Source organism: Lissotriton vulgaris, chromosome 11 (assembly GCF_964263255.1).
Source record: "Lissotriton vulgaris chromosome 11, aLisVul1.2, whole genome shotgun sequence".
NCBI classification, from domain to species: Eukaryota; Metazoa; Chordata; class Amphibia; order Caudata; family Salamandridae; genus Lissotriton; species Lissotriton vulgaris.
Genome location: NC_141699.1, coordinates 389,066,483 through 389,088,176, shown reverse-complemented (window position 1 = coordinate 389,088,176; position 21,694 = coordinate 389,066,483). Strand labels below are relative to the sequence as shown.

Below are 21,694 nucleotides of genomic sequence, written 5' to 3'. Positions count from 1 at the left end.
TGGTCAGATCATTATGCAATTCAATTTCATTGCACTGATCCTACCAACTCACCCATAATGATCTCTGGCCCGCAGCAGAAATCTAGAAACTGGAGTAAACTGGACATGAAAGCTCTTAATGAGCATCTTTCTAACAGTTTTCCTTCTATTCCCCATGTTTCTACCTCCTCTCTCGATATGATCCAAGGATGGATCACTAAAGCACTCTACTATTGTCTTCCGAACTCTAAGAAAAAAGCATATAATCACCGCCCTCCTGCACCCTGATTCACGGAGCAACTAAAAGAAGAAAAGAGTAAATTTAACAAGCATTTGCAGTGCAATAGGTCTCGCATTAGGAAAGTTTGAGCTATTGGTATTGTATATGACAATTTTTTTATTTATGTTTTGATTTTTGAAAATAGCGAAATTAATAGCTTTGACATTTACAATGCCAATAGTTATAACTTTCGCAAATGTGACACCTATAGCATTTGTAATGCAATATGTGTTGTATTTACGTGACTTACATGTATTGATATTACAAATGACAATGGTTTAATTTTTTTTAATAATTAATACTTAAATAAAAGTTATTGTAATTTATAATGGCAATAGCTTAAAGTTTTGTAAATAACTTTTCTGAAGATTATGTTCAGTGTATTTTATTGTGACGAAAATCCAAGAACAGAAGTGAAATATGAACATATTTTTGTTACATTTGTAATAAAGATTGAAACATTGAGAGAACATATTTGAACCAGGTGTTGTTGATTGGTTGCATAGATTGATGCTGTGGTGGCGCTGAGTGATGTGATGGCGAACGAGTGATGCTGTGGCATTCAGTGATGCTGTAGTAGCGCATAGTAATGTTGTGGTGCCCCTGAGTGATGCTGTGGGGGTGCGGAGTGATGCTGTATGCTATGTTTTGTTTTGCTATCCTATGCTATGTTTTGCTATCCTATGCTTTGAATTGTTATGCTATGAGGGTGAGGGGATGTGAGGGTGAGAAGTGTGAGGGTGAGGGGGGGTGAGGGTGAGGGGGGGGTGAGGGTGACGGGGGGTGAGGGTGACGGGGGGTGAGGGTGACGGGGGGTGAGGGTGAGGGGGGGTGAGGGTGACGGGGGTGAGGGTGACGGGGGTGAGGGTGACGGGGGTGAGGGTGACGGGGGTGAGGGTGACGGGGTGAGGGTGACGGGGGTGAGGGTGACGGGGGTGAGGGTGACGGGGGTGAGGGTGACGGGGGTGAGGGTGACGGGGGTGAGGGTGACGGGGGTGAGGGTGACGGGGGTGAGGGTGACGGGGTGAGGGTGACGGGGGCGAGGGTGACGGGGGCGAGGGTGACGGGGGCGAGGGTGACGGGGGCGAGGGTGACGGGGGCGAGGGTGACGGGGGTGATGGGGTGTGAGGGGTTTGAGGGTGACAGGGGTGAGGGTGACGGGGGTGAGGGGGACAGGGGTGAGGGGGACGGGGGTGAGGGGGACAGGGGTGAGGGGGACAGGGGTGAGGGGGACAGGGGTGAGGGGGACAGGGGTGAGGGGGACAGGGGTGAGGGGGACAGGGGTGAGGGGGACAGGGGTGAGGGGGACAGGGGTGAGGGGGACAGGGGTGAGGGGGACAGGTGTGGGGGTGACAGGTGTGGGGGTGACAGGTGTGGGGGTGAGAGGGGGTGTGGGGGTGAGAGGGGGTGTGGGGGTGAGAGGGTGTGTGGGGGTGAGAGGGTGTGTGGGGGTGCTTTGTTTAGTTTTAACTAATCAGTCACGGATCATTAAAGCAGATTTAGACCACATTTTATACTGCTTTCACCTTACTTTTACAGTTTTAAGTATTTATGAATCTGAGGCGAAAATACCAGCTTTGTGTGATTTTCCTCATTTTCGTACCAGACTGCATATTAAAAAACCGGCAATGCCAATTAAAAAAGGCCAGGTGGCAAACATAGCCAGATCTAGAGTTGTGACCTCTGGGATCCTTTATTTCAACTAGCTCGCCTAGCGAAAATGTAGTGATTCTAGTTTTCAGCTGTTTGTTATGATATGAGCATTAAAAAATAATTTATCAAAAAAGTATCTACAAATGAGCCCAATTATGTACTGTAAATATTTGCCTGTATTTCTCGTCAGTCACTGTCATTTCCCCGCGTCAGTACGTCACTGGTGCCTTGAATGAGAACAACAACTTGGAGAAACTGTAACCCAAAAAAGAGGAGACAAGGCGCTTTGCAATGCTGTGAACTTTTCAAAGTACGTTCTAATTTTAATGATATCACCACACACAACATATACACTAGGCATCATTAAACTGAAAGAAACCTAGAGGGTGTTCGTGCTATGCTGTTTTAACTTAACTACTTTTCCCGCTAAACTTCCGAGCTAATTCTTCACAAACAGCATAAGTCTAAAATATACTGGCGTTTAACACTTTAAATCGCTGACACGGCACAGCGCCTGAATAAGAACGCGTTCGTAACCATGAGGAGCCCACACTGAAAAGCCCAGTGAAACACTGCAGCACTAAACTCGTGAAGCGCAGTTAGTGTGTTAAGAGAAGAAACAATGAGGCCAGATCACTCCCACTGAAGCAACCCTGAACCTCACAGAAATGTCAAATACGCGCCCAGAGCCCCGGACGGATATCCAAACCTAACAAAATCCTGCTTCTTTATTTACTCTGGGTTTCCTCAATGGACAGGAGCAGCTTTAATTAGACTGCTACGTATTTCAAAAGACAGTGGTCCCTATTAGTTCAGGGATTAGGCAGAATTGATGGACATACACTCAATAGTCAGTATGACCTTTGTCCAGCAGGACAGGTTTTTATTTTAAGAGATATTGAAAACATAAAAGGATTTTTTACAAGGTGGGTACAACCAGTAACCCACAGGGGACAAGACAAAACAGGGGGGTAAACTTGACGCAACAAAGGCGGTCTGTGCTAGTATCTCAGTGAACAGACAATTGTAAAGTACAGAGCATCATTGTGAACAATTTTCTATTTGTAGGGTACATATGATGCTACTATGTCGACGGCGTTTCGATGCCTACACACAGATACATGGCATCATCTTCAGGACAAAGAATTAATTAGTTTGTCTTGAAAGCATAACAGTTTGTAGGGCCTATATGCGTACATACAGTTATATTGGGGAAACAAAAGAAGGGAGACAAAACATAAACATTGGTCAATAACAACAAAGAGACTAGGCATGTATACAAATCTGACCGGTGATCATCTGTGCCATTGTGATCTGTTTGTGACGTTTTATGCATTCTTTTAAAAACAGTAATTTTGTGAATTGTATCGCGGTGACAGGCTTTTGTTTCCATGCAGCATATTGTGATCTGTTTATGACAATATTTAAAATCCGACGCAGTGACAGAATGGTGGGGGGCGACGCATAAAATTAAAAAACATTCAATGAGCTCAGTGTTGGGCCATGCGAGGTTTAAAAACGGGTGGCGCGCAGTGTAGGCGGCGAAGTGTTTGTGACCGGCGGTTACGTGCAATTAGTTTTTTGTGGTTTGAAGGGGAAGGGAATTTGTGAATTAACGTTTAGCTCTGCGTGGTAAATATTAAAACGGAGGTAGCGCGAGCATACAGATCGTTATTTACCAATATTGTGGTCCACAGAGTAGTCTGTTAAGCAGTATCTATGCTTTTAGAATCAAAGCAAGTAGGGAAAATAAGGAGTTTAGGAGCACATTGGTATCCTGCCAAAAAAGTGGGAAATTAGAAGAGTGAGTATAAACATATTAATAAACCGGTGAGAAGGTTGATGAAAAAAGCTAATAAGATAATTACCAAACCAGGGCAAGGGAGCCTCTACATACGAGACCGGACCAATCGTGTCTCACTGAGAAGGAAGAAATTAGATTTAGGTAAGTTATGGTCCTTGTGGGGTTTGGAAATGTCGATTAGAGCATTCTGCAGGTACTTACTTCCTGGTTTGGCTGCTCCTTGTCTATGCAAGATACAGGATGGCGGGGATCGCTAACGTGCTCGTGCCTGAGGGCCAGATAAAAGGAGTATGCAGAAATGAAAAAGGGACTAGTCGTAGTGAGTAAGGCGGCCATGCTGGAAAGGTGTGGGAGTGTTTAGAAATAGGAAAAGGACTAATGGCAGTGAAACTGGCGGCCATGCTAGAGTGGTGTGGGAGTGAGGTGAAAAGGTAAAAAATACAACCATTGTGCAATATAAGCATTTACATATTTACATGAATCGTTTTAGAAACATCTCGAAATCTAGGAGGAAGTCAGGTATGTGTTACAGTGTGACTGATCACAAGAGAGATGTCCAATCTTCGAGGCGATTGAGGCCTGTATGGATGCTGTTGGTGCGCAGTATCCAGTGAAGTTCCTCCTTGTTCAGTAATTGAGTAACGTCCGCTCCTCTCGGTGGTGGTTTTACCATGGTGATGATTGTCCATGTCAGGTCATTTTCATTGTGGCCTTTTTCTTTGAAATGTTCGACAAGAGGGGCATTTGGGGTGTTGCACCGGATCCTACTACGGTGTTGTCCGATGCGTAGCTTGACCTTCTGACTGGTCTGTCCAACATATATCATCTTGCAGGGGCAAAAAATGGCATACACCACATTGATGGAGTTACAATTAGTGAAGTGTTTTCTTTCAAAGGAAATAGTGCCAAAAGTAAATGTTTTTCCTTCGATAGTGAAGTCACACACTATGCAACTGCCGCATTTTGCATGACCCGTTAGGGCAGGTAACCCCCATGCATCATTGATGGTTGTTTTCAAATTAGGCTGAGGTAGGGAAGCTCTTACCAAATGATCTTTTACATTTTTTGCTCTCTTGAATGCAAAAATAGGGTGCTCAAGATTCAGTAGTCCGGCATTTAATACAGGCCAGTGTTTCAAGATGCTTTTCTTTATGGCATTAGAGGCTGGGGTGAAAGTGGTTACGCACACTAGTCTGTCTTGGTTTTTCTTTGGTTTAGGTTCAAGCAGACTCTCTCTGGGGCAGTACCAAGCCCTTTTCAAGGAACGCCTTACTAGTTTGAGGGTAACCTCTATTTCTGAGTTTTATGCTGAGAGTTTTTGCCTCAGAGAAATAGTCCTCTTTAAAATAACAGTTTCTTCGAATGCGAAGGAATTGTGAAAATGGGAGTGAATCTCTGAGTGCTCGGGATGGTGGCTGCTATAGTTCAGCAAGGTGTTTCGTTCAGTAGGTTTTCTATGGAGGCTGGTGGTAAGGCTCCTTCTGTATGTTTGATTTCTAAATCTAGAAATGGAATGGAGTCTTTATTCTGGGATAGTGTGTATTTCAAGCCATTACTATTATTGTTAAGCCAATGTAGTAGTTGGGGTAATGCTTCAGTTGAATCGTTCCAAATCATAAATATATCGTCTATATATCGTTTTCACAGGGCAATGCCACAGTGGAAAGGATTAGATTCTGTCAGTATACAAGTGGTCTCAAGATGATCCATGTAAAGAGTCGCTAGGTTGGGGGCAAAAATAGCCCCCATAGATGTTCCACGTACCTGGCCATAAAATTGACCCTCAAAAAGAAAAAAGTTTTTTGTTAAACAGATCTCCAGAAGTTGTAGAATAAAGACTGATGGGACATTATGGGGGCGCGGACGTGTGTTAAGAACTGTCTCAATCACACGCAGTGATTCATATTGTGGAATATTGGTGTATAAAGATTCCACATCCAGCGTGCACATCGTGCTGGATGTGGGATCAAATGGGTATTCCTCAATCATAGTGATCATTGACATGCTGTCTCTGATGTAGCACAGTGTGTCAGCTACAAAAGGTTTTATAAAATAGTCAATATAGTGCCCGAGTGGCTCAAGGACAGAGCCACAACCCGACACTATTGGGCGACCAGGTGGGGATTCACAATTCTTGTGAATCTTGGGTAGGCAGTAGATAACTGGTACCCGTGGAGCTTTGGTATTGAGGAACTCATGTTCCTTTTTAGAGAGGTATCCTTGTTCTAGGGCATCAGCAGTGACCTGTTGGATCAGGTTCTGTATTTCTTCTGTGGGATTTCGAGGAAGCTTACAGTAGTGTTCAGTGTTAGCTAGTTGGCGAAGAATTTCTTTTTTATAGTTGTCCAATTCTTGGATAACAATACCACCTCCCTTATCCGCTGGTTTTATTATAATGGAGGAGTTATTTTTCAAGGAGGTTAGAGCTTTCTTTTCGTCAATTGTAATGTTGTAGGGGATGAATGGTTTTTGTTTTTCGAGGCTGGTAAGGTCATTGAGGACAAGTTTCTCAAATGTTAGTATTTCAGGGGGGACCATGCTACCAGTTGGAGAAAATTTGGACGGTGGTTTAAAAGGAGTGTTCAGGTTCTTCATTGGACTTGGGTTCAGCAAGAAATAGCTATGAAGTCAGATTTTCCTGAAAAATCTTAAGAGCTCAGTTTGAGCATCAATGAAGTTAGGTCGAATAGTTGGGACAAAGGAAAGGCCTTTTGTAAGCAAGGATAGTTCATTGTCTGACAGCTCATGTGTGGTAAGGTTAAAAATGGGTAACAAGGCGACCGCTTGAACAGATTCATTATTTTCTGGGACAGTAGTATGGGTTCTACCTACCATTGGTAGTGTTGTCGGCGGGTAAACTGCTCGCCTGGGGGGTTCGGGCGATTGGGCCATTTCTGAGGCGGTTTGGTTTTGCCTGTTCCCGGCGGTTCTGATTGACCTCTGCCTCGCCCTAAAAAATTCCTGTGCGAGGGTCCTGGACTATCACTTGGGTCTGAATACTCAGACGAATCTCCTGAGCTATCAGAGAAGCCTACAAAGTTCCGTCTTCTGTTGAACCTTCCCCAAGGTCTTTGGTTTTGAGGGCCGCTGTAGGCTCGGTTAATATAGTAATCTTTAATTAGATAGGGATATGCTCTTTCTTGTGAAAAGTTTTTTATATCTTTTTTTACTTTAGTGGTTTTTTTGTCGGTTTCAAATTTGTGGAACTCTTCGATGGTTTTTGCTATTTTCTCGAGGAGTTTCTTAACCTCAGTGTTGGTATTCTTATCTTTAATTTGTTGTTCCAATTCGCCAATTTCGCTAGCTACTTTTTTTAGTTCTTCTGTCGCAATATCTATTCCAAGCACCATCCAGTGCCTTGAACAAGTAGTGCTGATGTAACTGAAGCAGTTTAAATATTTCGGGTTGTCTGTGAAGACTCCCGGAATATTTCGGACTTGGAGGCCGACTGGTATTATGTTGGCCTTCAGATAATCTGTCAGTAGTTTAATCATTAGTGTTAATCGGATTTCTTTTTTCTTCGCTTTCTCTAATTCCTCCACTGGTGATGCATTTGTTTCAGTGGGTGTTTCTGAAGAATCGGAGAGAAGTGATGGACCTCCTAAGATTTTGTTGATGTAGTCAAGAGTATAGAGAGGTGGGTGGTCAGACATGCCTAGTTAAAAAAGTGAGTCTTAGTGTGTGAGTGTGTATCCAAAGAGTGAAGGGAGAAATAACTGGAGAACCCACTTGTAAAAAGTGGTGAGGTTTTCACAAACCCTTGCAACCGTGCAGTAATTAGACTGCTGGCAGGGTCCGCGTGCGCTCCAGGAGCTGCAGGGTATTAGCAATGACTAATTGGAGTAACTGAGTAGGCGAAAGCCTTGCTTTCCCCCCACCCTCCAGCTCCTCCAGAATGCTCTGTGTTAGAATGCAGTTGACCTCGTTCACAGGTCTACAAGTTCCCAATAGATTGCTGGGGTCCGGGGCGGGGGTGGTACTGGGAGAGACGTGTGTCATTGGCAAGCAGCTTGGGGCTAATTTGACCAATTAGAGAGACAATTTTATCCCACTGACACCTTTCTCTCTCACGCGGTATCACAGCGTTATTTTGTTTAAAAAGGGCGGGGGAGATGGGGGGGGGGGGGGGGGGGGGCATTTGAACAACCTCCTTCCTAGTCCACTTCATTAAACCACAGCAGACAGTAGGCCCACACTGGTGCGGCTGTCACAGCTGTGAACGGGGCAGAGATTAATACCGAGCAAAGTTCACAACTGCCATTTTCCAACGTAGTATTGTGAGCGAGTATTCTGGTCAGTGCTAGCAGTATGTTTTCAAAGAACAGACACTGGGGTCTTTGGAGGTGTTGGTGCACATGGTGATGCGCAAAGATATTGAAAACAAGTTTATGGTTTTACCAACAACCGTCAAATTCTCCTATGGAGATAATTAGAAGTAAAGGTAGCACTTACTTTTCTTTTAAACTTTATTTCTGTGTTCCAACCCGCTGCCTGTAAGGAACAAGAGAGGCGGGCTCTACTTCGATAGGCAGGAGCCTGCAAAGTTCCGGCTGACTTTTGTGTTATCTCCTTTGGAAAGATCTACCTTTGAAAAACAAGCATATGGTGATGGGGTGTGAGGCCGGCCGAGCGCACGCTGGGGGAGCCTTTGAAGTCATAGGGAGGGAAGCCTGTGGAAGGCTGATGCAGGGGGGGGGGGGGGGGGGGGGATTAGAAATGCGAGTCGCGGCCTGTTAGAAACCTGTTTCTGAGTCACAAAGGGGACTCAGAAAGCAAGTGAGTCTTCGGTGCACGTAACAATAAGTAAATAAATAGGCGCTGTGTCTATTTGCGTGCTTGGCTATGAATTAAGGGCTTGTGGGTAGGCGTGATGCATTTTCCACAAACATACATGCACAAGTCAGGCTAGTGGTGGCATCTGCTTGCATGAGTGGCCATATGTCAACAAGTCTGCTGGGAGGGGGAGGAAGGGTGACGAGACTGAATAATTATGGGAGGAGAGATGCTGGCCTAAGGCAGAGCGCACCATATGGAGAGGGAGGGGGGTGGGCCGAGTGCAGGAGAAATGCTGCTGGCAGGGGGAAGGCTCGGGCAAGCTCGTGCTGCCTTGGGGTTTTCCGGTCGTATGCTGCTCACCCTTATCTTTGTCATTATTTGGGGAAGGCTTTTGTCAGCATGCTCTGTCTTTTCAGCAAATAGAGAACTTTATCTTATATTTGTTACTTAAATTTTCAGACGTGTCCATGCCTAGTGTATCAGCTTGTCCCTAACTCACGTGAACCTTACTGTATTATCTATCGTGGGTTTGACATTGGGAAGACTTTATTGTTCCTTGGGCTGGAGCAGTTCCCTTTATATCGCATTTCATGTTTTTAACTGAGCCGAGACTTGACCGCACGTTTGTCTCCTACAAGACAGAATAGTTATTCCCGTGTTGATCGGCTGAGGGTCGTCCGGTGCCCATCGTTGCTTCTTTGAAACTGGGAGACGTTCGTTAAACTCTGATTTTTGCTGATCTGTGACATGATATTTCAGACAGAGATGTGCGAAGTGCAGCCTGGCGTCAAAAAAGGAGGCCGTGCCGCGGTTTCTTTAGTTTCTGTGGCAGAGTATGACTAGTTTTAAGTGCAGAGGTTTTGGGGCTGCCTCTAGGTTCCGCATCTGAACCACCCTTCGCGTTCCTAGCCTCCTAGGTTGTCCCTGGTTTCCGGGGCTCGCAGTCGCTTCCGGTGCTGACTGTCTCTGGTTTACTGGCTGCCTGCGGTTTCCGGCTCTGCCAGTGGTTTCTGGACCCAGATCCTATTTCTTACACTGTGTGTGATTTATTAAGCCGCATCGTCGTCGTCCTTAGAGTACTGACGCCCCCTGGTGGCGATTGAGAGCATCACCAACTGCAGAGATGAAGCTCTACGTTGATTTAATAGTTAGCATACTAATACCATTAACAGAAATTACATCGTGTGACCTTTCGTTGATCTTGGTTTTACAATAAATCTCACGACAGAAATAGATCATAGGATGTATTACCCCTGTGAAGTCACGGTTAATATTATTCACCAAAAAAGAGACCAAAGTGTTTAGCAAGAAAGAAAAATGTCAAAGACTTTTTTTTTAAGTTTACAAATTGCGCTAAATTGTGCATGTTGGATCACTAATTTCATGTAAAGTTGCTGAAAACTCTAAGGTCTAAGTCTGCTGGCAGGGGGAGGAAGGGTGACGAGACTGAATAATTATGGGAGGAGAGATGCTATACTAATTAAAGCAGGGGATGGGGGAGCGGATCCTTTGAAGCACGGCCTCGCGGCCGTCAAAGAAGTAAATAGCAGGGATGTAATTAGGGGGAAGGAGAAGTCGCGCTTGGGTGAATGCCTGAGGCCAAGCTGCCCGTGGGAGGGAGGCCGATGGCTGTGATAGAAGCGCGGTCACGAGCACGTGCACTTCTACAAATCCGGATCGTAAAAAGTCAGCTTTGTGGATTGGCGGCATTAGGTCTCTCTGCGAGACCTAAAAACTTAGAAAGACACTGGCACCATGGCCTGAATGATTCCATCCCTTGGTTCTCCATTAACTGTAAATAAACCCGTGTACTCCAGGTTGTAAAATTCTCCGTGTGAGGTCCTAATAGTCACCCCTTTCTGAACCTCATTCAGCCCTGTCTCCAAGGCTTACACCAAGGCCCCAAGATCCGCCTGAATCCCCGAACTTTGATCTCTTAAGGCACCACGGCCTAACTGTATTTTAATCTTAATTTTAATTTCCTCTCATTCATATCATCACTTTTTGACCCTGCGGGCGGCACGAGCTTGCACCACAGGCGCTTGCGCATGCCCACACGAGGCCACTGCACTCGTGAACTCTGCGTCATCCCCATGGCAACGCACTATTCTCGCATGCGCCATAACAGAATAGCAGCGTGAACTCTGCGTCATCCCCACAGCAACGCGCTAATCTCCCATGCGCAAGTGCCATAATTGAATGACTCAGCGGACACCTTGACTGCGCGGCCAGCAGCCAGCGCGCATAGTCGCTCTTCCGTGTCTCCCGCACAAGGCGCTACTCTGACCAAGCTGAAGCCAATTACTTACAGCATACTTAAACACCGGTGGCAACCACAATCACTGACTCCCTCAACAAACATAGACATCACCACAGAAATACACGACTGAAGTGGAAGACAACCCCCCACAGTAACTATCCACATAGACCCAAGAGAACGATCGCTGCAATGTCCATGCAAGAGGCAAGGGATCTTGCTGAATCGTATAAAGCGGTACAAAAGGGGGTGGTGATGGACGGAGCATCCGAATCAATCAAACACTCACACCCAGTCAAAAGATCTGGGTTTAATCCATCACCGTTCTTTAGCCCACTCTGCCACCCCAGTTCAGACATGGCTATATGCCTGTGGTTCCCAATTTGTGCGCCGCGGCGCCCCGGTGCGCCGTAATGAGGTGCCAGGGGCGCCGCGCACACTAGGGTGACCAACCGTCCGTAAATTCCACGGGCCTTTTATCTGTAATTTTGGCCATCACAGGGAGCAGCGCTGCTCCCCTGTGAGAGGCCTCACCCCCCTGCTGCTGGAGGCGCCTCGCACTCCTCCAGGAGCACAAGAGCAGCTCCTCCCGCCCATTGTCATCCAGTATGCCGCCGATTGCCACTTACTGAATGACAATGGGGCAGTCTGGGGGTGTGACACCATGTGGCGGCCTCCTCCTGCCTCAGTGTACAGAAGGGCATTCTGTACGATAAAAAGTAAAATGCCCACGCTGCAACGTTAGAAAAGACTTCATTCAACGAAGCCTGTAAAATAAGTTTAAAAGAACAGGTTATCGTTCTCTCACTGTCCTGTCATTTTAGAACTGAAGTATTTTCAATATTGTATTCAACAAAGCCATGGTTGCTCCTTTTTTTTTTTTAAGGAACTAGCAACCATTGACAAAGCCAATAGTCCTGGCTTGTTGAGGTGTAATGATACTTGCTGTATTATATATCTGGATGCAATGACAGAGACATAATATCAGTGAGGCGGAACACTATGCTAAGCGCAGATTTTTAGCCTAGGTGTTTTAAGCTGCGTTCTTAATTACGTCAAACACCCCCTTTGAAGAGACCCCCTAGTTTTTTTACACCGCTTAAAGCCATGGAAACAACAACACCATGTTACAGTAACCTCACATCCTGGCACTGTGCATCATGCATGACTTCTACGTTTTCAGTCTGCCTATGTGCAGGGGCATAGTGAACTCTCCACCAGCCCACCCCTTGCTGTAGTTCATTCTTGATGGGACTCTTCTGCCGGCAACTCTGCAAACAAAGGCTCAGCTCATAATGTGAAAAGGTGGGTGAGTAAATAAGTGAAGGAATGTCTGAATGCCTGGATGGATTACTGAAAGGATGAATGCATGAATGAAAGGGGGAATGGATAGATAATGAAAGAAAGGATGGTTGGATGAGTGAATGAATGGAAGTATGGATGAGAGAAAAGGTAAATAGATGGATGTATGGGTGGAAGGGTAGATGGATGGGTGGAAGGGTAGATGGATGGGTGGAAGGGTAGATGGATGGGTAGAAGGGTAGATGGATGGGTAAAAGTGTGGATGGGAGTGTGAAAGGATGGATGAGTGAAAGGGCAGCTGATGGGCGAGTGAATTGTTGGATGGGTGTGTGAAAAGATGGATGGGTGGATGAATGAAAGGGTAGATGATGGGCAAGTGAATGGGTGGATGGATGAATTGATAAGTGAAATGGTGAATGGATGGATGAGTGAAAGAGTGGATGTAAGGATTGATGAGTTAGTGAAAGGGGGTAGATGGACAAAAGGATGGATAGATGAGTGAAGTGAAAGGGTGGATGGATGAGAGAACGGATGGCTGGATGAGTGAACAGATGGTTGGATGAGTGAAAGAATGGATGAGTAATAGGATCAATGGATGGATTCATGAATGGATGAGTAATAGGTGGGTAGATGGATGGATAAGTGAAAGGGGGATGGAGAGAGAGAGAGAAAGGGAGGATGAATGACTGAAAGGGTAAATAGGTGGAAGGATAAATGACTGGGTGAATGGATGAGTAAGTGAATGGATGGCTGGGTGGAAGAGTGGATGCATGGATGATTGTACAGATGGATGGGGTGAAAGGGTGGGCAGATGAATAATGGATGGATGAGTGAAAGGGTGGATGGAGGGATGGATGAGTGAAATGATGGACGGAAGGATATATGGTGGATAGGTGAGCAAATGGTTGAATATGTTTGGATATAGATGGGCACACAGATGGAAGGACAGACCTTTTTAGTGTAAAAATAAGGCTGGGGATACTGATTACGACAGACCAAACTCAATGTTCCATTTTCTCAGAGCGGGTCTCAGTACCAAAAGGTACTGAAAGCAGCAGCTGGCATAAATAAGGGTTTGGGACCAGGCACTCTGTTGGGGAAAAAAACGATGGATTTGGATGCAGCCACAGTGATTGCCAGTGGATGAGATTAATAATTCGAGCATTCCAACCAATATAATACCGTCATTGCGTCCCAAATATTTTAAGGAAGATAACAGGAGGTACACACCACCCACCCACCGGTAAAAAAATGGTGGGGAGCCACGGCCAACTGCCGATTAGGTCAGGGGAGCCACAGGTCAAAAAAGTTTGGGAACCACTGCTATATGCAAATCAGTCTGACCCTGTGCCTCATGGGAACAGTCCAGCCCGAACCGCCAAGCCATGTCTTCCCTGGACCGGAAACAAGCTTCCGAGGACCAGTTTCTGGCATTCCAGCCGTCTTCAGCCCGGCTTGCTTGAATCCAGTGGTAAAGTGAGCAAGGGACTCACGTCTGAGCATACCCTGCCACACCCATGGCGGCCAAAAGCGGTACAAAAGGGGGTGGTGATGGACGGAGTATCTGAATCAATCAAACACTCACACCCAGTCAAAAGATCTGGGTTTAATCCTTCACCGTTCTTTAGCCCACTCTGCCACCCCAGTTCAGACATGGCTATATGCAAATCAGTCTGACCCTGTGCCTCATGGGAACAGTCCAGCCCGAACCGCCAAGCCATGTCTTCCCTGGACCGGAAACAAGCTTCCGTGGACCGGTTTCTGGCATTCCAGCCGTCTTCAGCCCGGCTTGCTTGAATCCAGTGGCAAAGTGAGCAAGGGACTCACGTCTGAGCATACCCTGCCACACCCATGGCGGCCAAAAGCGGTACAAAAGGGGGTGGTGATGGATGGAGCATCTGAATCAAACACTCACACCCAGTCAAAAGATCTGGGTTTAATCCATCACCGTTCTTTAGCCCATTCCGCCACCCCAGTTCGGACATGGCTATATGCAAATCAGTCTGACCCTGTGCCTCATGGGAACAGTCCAGCCCGAACCGCCAAGCCATGTCTTCCCTGGACCGGAAACAAGCTTCCGAGGACCGGTTTCTGGCATTCCAGCCGTCTTCAGCCCGGCTTGCTTGAATCCAGTGGCAAAGTGAGCAAGGGACTCACGTCTGAGCATACCCTGCCACACCCATGGCGGCCAAAAGCGGTACAAAAGGGGGTGGTGATGGACGGAGCATCTGAATCAATCAAACACTCACACCCAGTCAAAAGATCTGGGTTTAATCCATCACTGTTCTTTAGCCCACTCTACCACCCCAGTTCAGACATGGCTATATGCAGCGCCAACCACCACCCCAAGTTCTAGGATCCCAGTAATCCCCGGTTTTGGGAGATCTACCTAGAAAGACATGCAAAGACTAAACATCACCCTAAGAGAAGTTCAAAAGTGGCTGTCCCTTAACCATCTGAAACTAAATCAAAACAAAAACGGAAATTCTTCTCTTAGCCAGCAAGGATAAGACCCCGCAAATCACGGAATGGATAAAGTCTATTGATGCTCTCGACTGTACTCTCATCCCAGCAAACTCAGTGAAGTTATTGGGTATCACTCTGGACCCCAACTTGGACATGATGAAACACATCAGGAACACCGCAAGAGGCGCCTTCCTCAACCTAAAACTACTAAGCAAAATCAAACCCTTCATCCCACCAACGGACCTCAAACAAGCCACACAGTCCCTTGTCTTATCCAGATTAGACTACGGGATCGCCACCCTCACAGGCATGGCGAAACTTCACCTGGCTCCTCTCAGAACAACACTAAATGCAGCAGCCAGAATGGTGTCAGGAGTGAAGAAATACGATCACATCACTCCCGCGCTAACTGAACTTAAGTGGCTCCCAGTAGAACTACGAGCCAATTTCAGAACCGCCTGCCTCACACACAAAGCTCTGCACACTGGCAAACCCACCTATCTAGCTGCCAAACTCAAAAAAGCGGGACAGACAAGATACCTCAGAAACACCAACTCTCTACTACTCATCCCTCCGAAAACCTGCAAACAAAAGACTCTATCTAGGTCCTTCACCGGAAATACACCCAAAATCTGGAATGCCATCCCCATACATATTAGGACAAACTCTTCCTAAAAAGCCTTCAAGAGCGAGCTCAAAGCGCTCTTCCTCAATCAAGTGCTTAAAAAGTAACAACGGATCTGCGTTAATTCCCGACCACAAGACAGAAGTCCCAGCAACTACGTTAAAGTCACTCCCGACATCTCTCCCCCCCACTCTGAACAATACTCCCCCCTTACATGAACTTCTAACTCTCAACTCTGAATTGATTACTACCAGACGTGCACGGATTAATGAACCTCCTTGGTCACTATTTGCCTGGACACTCTTGGTGTAATAAACTGTTTGAACAAAAGTTGTAAAGCGTTCTGATACCTTCTGGTCTAGCTAGCGCTATAGAAAACTCCAAAATTAAATAAAAATAAATAAAACAAATGGTTTCCTGCAAGTCCTGGCCGCCAGAGTCGTGAGTACTGCACAAACCATCCCCAGACCGGGTATGCTATCTTTCCTTCGCAGGTCTCTAATCGCCCACTGCCCCCTCCTCTCTTTTCAGGGTCCACACCTCTGCCGGATTTCTCCTTTGGGCATTTGCTGCAAAACGCTAGTGTGAGGATACCACCTTAGTGTATCCACTTTCAACCTGTGTGTGTGCTTACGTCTCTTAGCCCACCACATGTACAAAGGCATATTTCGATAATTTCACCATAACCGCACCACTAGTACGGTTACACCTTTTGCCGCATTTTTACCGCTCACATTGCACTATGCTATCGGCAAATATGTTTTCTTTGTGAATCAAGCAACCATACTAAGACTCTCCTCTGTATATTTGTCCGTCATACGTGTTGTATGTCCCGTAATGCCTGGAGAGGGAATCCCCCGCCCACATGTATAGCACCTTAGCGTATGCTTCACATTTTTTCTATCACATACTCACCTAAAGTATAGATTGCACAGTCACTTATTTATCGGTCCGGGGGAAAGCCAGTTTTACAAAAAAGGCCTGGCTGAAACATGTAGATCACACCTTGGATGTAGGAGTTCCTAATACTCACTCCACCAACATCCACATGCCTTGTTTTTAATGCTAACAGAGGCCCAGATATTAAAAATTAATTATCCCCTCGGGAACTGGGACCACTGTATAGCCTTTTTAAAATTTCACTTTCACGTCACTCAGATTGCACACCCAGCAACATACCAGCTCTGCTGTATTCAGGCGTAGTAGCACACCCGGGACACACTCTGTGTCCCTGGGTGGGCCCGATGATGAAGCATGCCACCAACTAGGTTGGTGGGGGAGGGCTTCATAAAGAAACCTAATGGTTTCCCTCTTGTCATACAGTCCTGAGTCCTGTATTGTTCACAAATAGGCTAGTCCTCTTTTTGATTAACATATAATACCTGGGGATACGGACTAGCTACCCAGTCCTCTCTCTCTCTCCTGGATAACTGAAGAGACTGGGACTCGTCATAATAGATTTAAAATTACCTGGACTGACATCTTTTTAATGGTCAGACGTTTTTTCAATGTAATTTAAAGAAGTGCCAGATGTAATACATTATAATAATCCATGCGAAGCCTATAATTATCTGTTTCACTGTAAACGTATGATCTGTTGGCTACAATGGCTGTATTTACCTTAGTACACACAGATGTAAGAAACATGACAATGAAAGCTTTGCAATATGTGCAAAGACAATTCTAGTTTACTATCAAACATAAACCCAAGATAATGAGAGTCTGGTGGGATAGGATAATCTCACAGTGAAAAAAGCCACCAGACGTGTCCAAATTGTCCAGAATCCTCCCAAAATGAGAACCCATGTTCTTCAGGCGGTTCTTTTCCATCCACTAAACTATTTATTTGATGCAATCAATTAAATTTGACTGTGTCAAAGAAGTTTCATTGTTCATATTTATGTTTCTTTGGGTGTCATCTGCGGAGTACACTAGGTCCAACTCAAACGATTCGACTAGACAGGCCAGAGAGGCCACAGAAATTAAACAGGATTGGATTTAAGAAGGACTACTGTGGGAAACCACACCCCAATATAGAATAGAATGAAGTAAGTCACTGTCACTGAGGATGTTTGAAATATAATCTAATTTTAAGTGATTTTTAATTATAAATGTAATTACAAGTAGACATGTTCTTGTGCTCTAAAGAACTTTGGAATATAACTGTTGGTTACCAACCTCCCAGTAAAGAGCATTGGGCATCATCAGCTGCATCCTTACCTAATTTGCAAGAGGCTTCCCATATAATGTCCACTCCAAAGAAAAGAACTATATTGGAGTTTTTGCCCTCCTTTCTCCTCTTGAGAATTGCAACTTAATAGAAATCTCGCTTAGACCACCCTCAGTCGATTTTGGATAAGGGCGTTGAAGGAGGCAACACTATGATCCATACTTTGAAATCCTGCTCCTCTCAGAGGACAGTAATGGGGGCGAATAGGCTCTTCAGAAGGTTCACAACCAATAACTGCCTTCTTTAGTTATAATTCGAATAAGATCCCTAGGGCTAGAATTTCTCACTACCACTTTTTAAGGATACAAATGTTAATGAATTAAATGCTCATGTCAACTTTCTAAAGTGTATACATAATGAACTAAGGAATCAATTTGACACATCTGAAGTTGTTCTTGAGGATTCACTTGCTTTTGGTCAACTTTTAATGAAATATGCTTCTATCTTTGAGCAGGGGAATTCCCTTTTCCTACCTGATGCGCCCAATTACCAATTGTAGAGCCCCCCCAATTCTAGTATGATGTCTTCAATTCACTCAGTTCTTTCTTCATTATTGAAATGAAATAACATGCAGTGCAAAAAGAACAATTGATGGACAGAATGTTGAACAATGTCAAACATTCACCCCAGCTGGTACAGAGATCTGGGCCTAAATCCAATGCTCTTTTGCCATTCCAGTTTAAACCCAGCCATATGCAAATCAGTCTTGACCATGTTCCCCAATGGAACAGTCCAGCCCGAACTGCCAGGCCAGGTCCTCCCAGGACCGGAAACAAACATCCTGGGCCGGTTTCGGTGTTTCGCCCCTCATCAGCCAGGCTAGCTTGACTCCAGTGGCATGGTGAGCACTGGTCCGACTCGAGGTGTCAAACGCAAAAAGAACAATGAATGGACAGAAAAGTAAACAATGGCTTGTCAGTTCAGGCTGGACTGTTCCCATGAGGATCAGGGTCAAGACTGATTTGCATATGGCTGGGTCTAAACTGGGGTGGCACAATGAGCAAAAGAACAATGGATTTAACGCAAATCTCTTGACTAGGGGTGAATGCGTGATTCATTCAGCATTCCGTTCATCATTTGGTTGCGTAACACTTTCCATCCTATATGGGATGGGTATGCTCATATGCGAGTCCCTTGATCACTGTGCCACTGGATTCAAGCTAGCCTAGCTGATGAGGGGTAATACCCCGACACAGGTCCCAGGATGCTTATTTCCGGTCCAGGGAGTACCTGGTTTGGCAGTTTGGGCTGGACTGCTCCCATGAGGAACAGGGTAAAGACTGATTTGTATATGCCTGGGTCTAAACTGGGGTGGCATGGTGAGAAAAAGAACAATGGATTTAACTCAGATCTCTTGACTGGGGTGAATGTAGGATTTATTCACCTGTCTGTCCATCATTTGTTTGCGTAACGCTGATAGTTCAAGAGCATTCATCGTGAATGTTAAGAGCTATTACTAATAGATGTTCTTGTAACGGTATAGGCCTTGATCAAAGTAATCCTGGTTCAGCTGTTCATTCGTCCTCAAGGTCTTGTTGTTCAGGTTATATTTGCTCCTCTACTGTGCGTAAATCCTTTACAAATACTCCAGCAACAAATACTGTCTGTAGTGAGTTCTCAGGAACAAAGAAGTATGAAATAATATCCTTTATTCCAGAAGAAGAAGTAGAACAGGAAAAAGGGTGTTGCCAGCTCCAAGCAGCCAAGAGAATAACTAATACATTCCATATTCTATGTTCCATTCTAAACTACATCATTAAGTAAACACATCACAACACTGTCCCATAAACCATAACGATCTCAGACACTAGCTTTCAGGATAATTCAGTTTGAATGTTCATTCGTCTCTGAGGTGTCTCACAAAGTCAGATGGTGTGAGGGAATTAAATACTGTCGATAGTCCCTCCTTATTGGGGATGACAAAAATACAGCCTTGTTTAAATACTGATCCAGTGAATGTTCCTCAGGACGCTTTTAGTTAGCCTGATGTTATAATTGAAAATACCCCCAAGTCGGTCTTAGCGAAAGGCCAGAAGAAGAAGAACTATTCTTATTGTTAACAGCAGTTGGCCATAAATAATGATGAGGTGTTATCGAGCCAATTTAAAAAGTCTCACTTAAAAAAAGCATTCTAAAAATAGACATTTTCAGCTTAATCTGCAACAGTGTTTAAAACCACAGCTGGGTTGTATGTTTGTAAAAAATGGTGAGATGCAATTACATCTATATGTCCTCTTGAACATAGATTGTATAGGAAATGTAGATTTAATTACATCTCGTTGGGTGATAATGTGGATTAAGATGGACAGGTTTCCTGTCATCCATGCTGTCAATACTGTGGAGCTGACAAACAGGAGTTGAATCATGTACTTTCTTTTTGACCTGGCCTCTTTTACTTGCAGAAAAAATGGTATCCTGCGTTCAAGGTACTCTACTATGGCAAAGCACGAAAAAGCACTTTTCTTTTTTCTAAACCCTCCTACCGTGAATAATTGTTATAGTTAAATTAGGCTTTTGGGGAAACTTTCTTGATTTTATTCATAATAATGTGTTTTGTTTGTTTTCATCTTGTTTTATATGGATTTAATCGCATTAATTTTTTGTTTGCTGTGTTTAATATTAATTGCTGGGATTTTACGTGTAATCTATGGATGCTTTAAGGATTAGATAAATAAAAAAAACTGGTTGTGACACTGTTTCAAAGACTTACTCTAGCTCTCAGGTGTGTTATTTCTACAAAGAAAGTCATCAGTCTTTAATCTCTTCTTCTAGGAAGACTGGAGAACATCAAATTAAATAAATAACGGAATTGGTGATCCATTTTTTTCCCTTCTAATTCTGAATATCGCGAGATATAAGAGCAACCTAACCCAGAATCTGACGTAGGTCCTATCAACCAAGACGTGAGCTAGCCAAAACAGTGGCTGACAGATGAAACGTCTGACAGAAAATCAGTTTTAGGTGCTGGCACTTACATATAATATAGGGCTGCCAGCTGGCCAGCTTTTTATCAGTCTGGCGGGCGTGAAGACACGTTTTTTTTTAAAGTTCTGGAAAAACCTTTAATTCGGCTGTTTTTTTTACTAATTTTAAATAGAAACCGTAAAAGCAGTAAATCACAAGATGAAAACACTCCGCATGCATGTAATGCTTTTTATACTAATCCCAAAGGACTATTGCAGCAAACAGGGACTAAATTGCTAGGTTCCAAAAAGAATAAAAATCATTTTCCACAACTTGATGTTCAAATGCGAGCCTGTGGACCGTCCAGAACCCCATAACATGCCAAGCAGCCGGTATTTTTTCTCTGAGAAAGGTGGCAACCCCACGAGTCGCACACGAACACATTGGGGACGAGTGGGACTGAAGATATCACTGCAAAATCAAGTATTTGTTAACCCCTCCCAATCCACCCTTCGGCTGTGTTTGCTTGTATACCCGCTCTCTGGCATGCTCTTCACCACGTTCCATCAACTATCCCGCCTCTGCCCCTCATCCTCGATCTCCCCGTTGTATTCACTCACCGGCCGCACTCTCCCACGCCCCAGTCGTCTTCATCTTATGCTCTACGGGACAACCGAGTCCATCAGTTTTGCCAAACATAACTCAGAAATAAGCAAACAACTGCCGCCACCCGTTCGAATGTCTTAACGTCAGCTTAGAGGATGATTTCAGTCCGCTCATTGGTTCATTAGCCATATCCCAACCTTGCTGCTATTGGACAAAGGCGCAGAAAGTCTGAAAGTAAATAAAGCGTCTGGTTGGCCAGTTCTGGATCAAGGCGTGCTTCGGTGAACTCACGACGTTTTGTTTAGTTTTCGTTTTAGCAATAGCAATTCGTTACCCTTCAGAAATGGCCACTCCAGCTGAGCTGAACCTATGACACAACGTCTTATCCACTCTAACACGAAGGTAAGGGCCAGACTATTAGAAATAGCTTTAAGAATAACAAACCAAGGGAGGCACCTGCGTTCTGCTAGTGTAGGACATGTGAGTTCCTGGCATTTCGTGGTTTAAAAAAGTGAAACGTAGAGGTGGGTGGCCAGTAGATTAAGACGGTAAACTGAGCCACAGCCGAGCCACGGGTCTGTTTTGGTGTGGTGTCCTCGAAATGAGTGAGACGCACGCAAGTATTAGGTAGGACAAGCTTTAATCTTCATAGCTGCCAAGGTTTCAGATTGCTTGTGTGTGACATTTTCATAATTTAAGTGTTATTATGAGTGACATTCAGCGACTATGAGTGACACTTTCTTGCAAGCAAAAATAGAGCAATGAAGACGAGGGAAACATATAAATATCAGAAATAACACCGATTTGAGCAA

The 21,694-nt window shown here is 44.9% G+C and overlaps 1 protein-coding gene across 4 annotated transcripts in view; it reads right to left on the bottom strand.

The window, feature by feature from the left end:
• LOC147679840 (uncharacterized) overlaps positions 1-21,095 on the bottom strand; it is a 130,653-nt gene extending 109,558 nt beyond the window's left edge. For 2 of the 4 annotated variants that reach the window (XM_086943400.1, XM_086943401.1), the window contains exon 1: positions 20,897-21,095. In XM_086943400.1, the coding sequence (XP_086799526.1) occupies positions 20,897-20,975 (79 nt within the window). In that variant the 5' untranslated portion in view covers positions 20,976-21,095. The remainder of the gene's footprint in view (positions 1-20,896) is intronic. The other 2 variants (XM_086943398.1, XM_086943399.1) reach the window with 1 other exon arrangement.
• Positions 21,096-21,694: the final 599 nt, after the last annotated feature.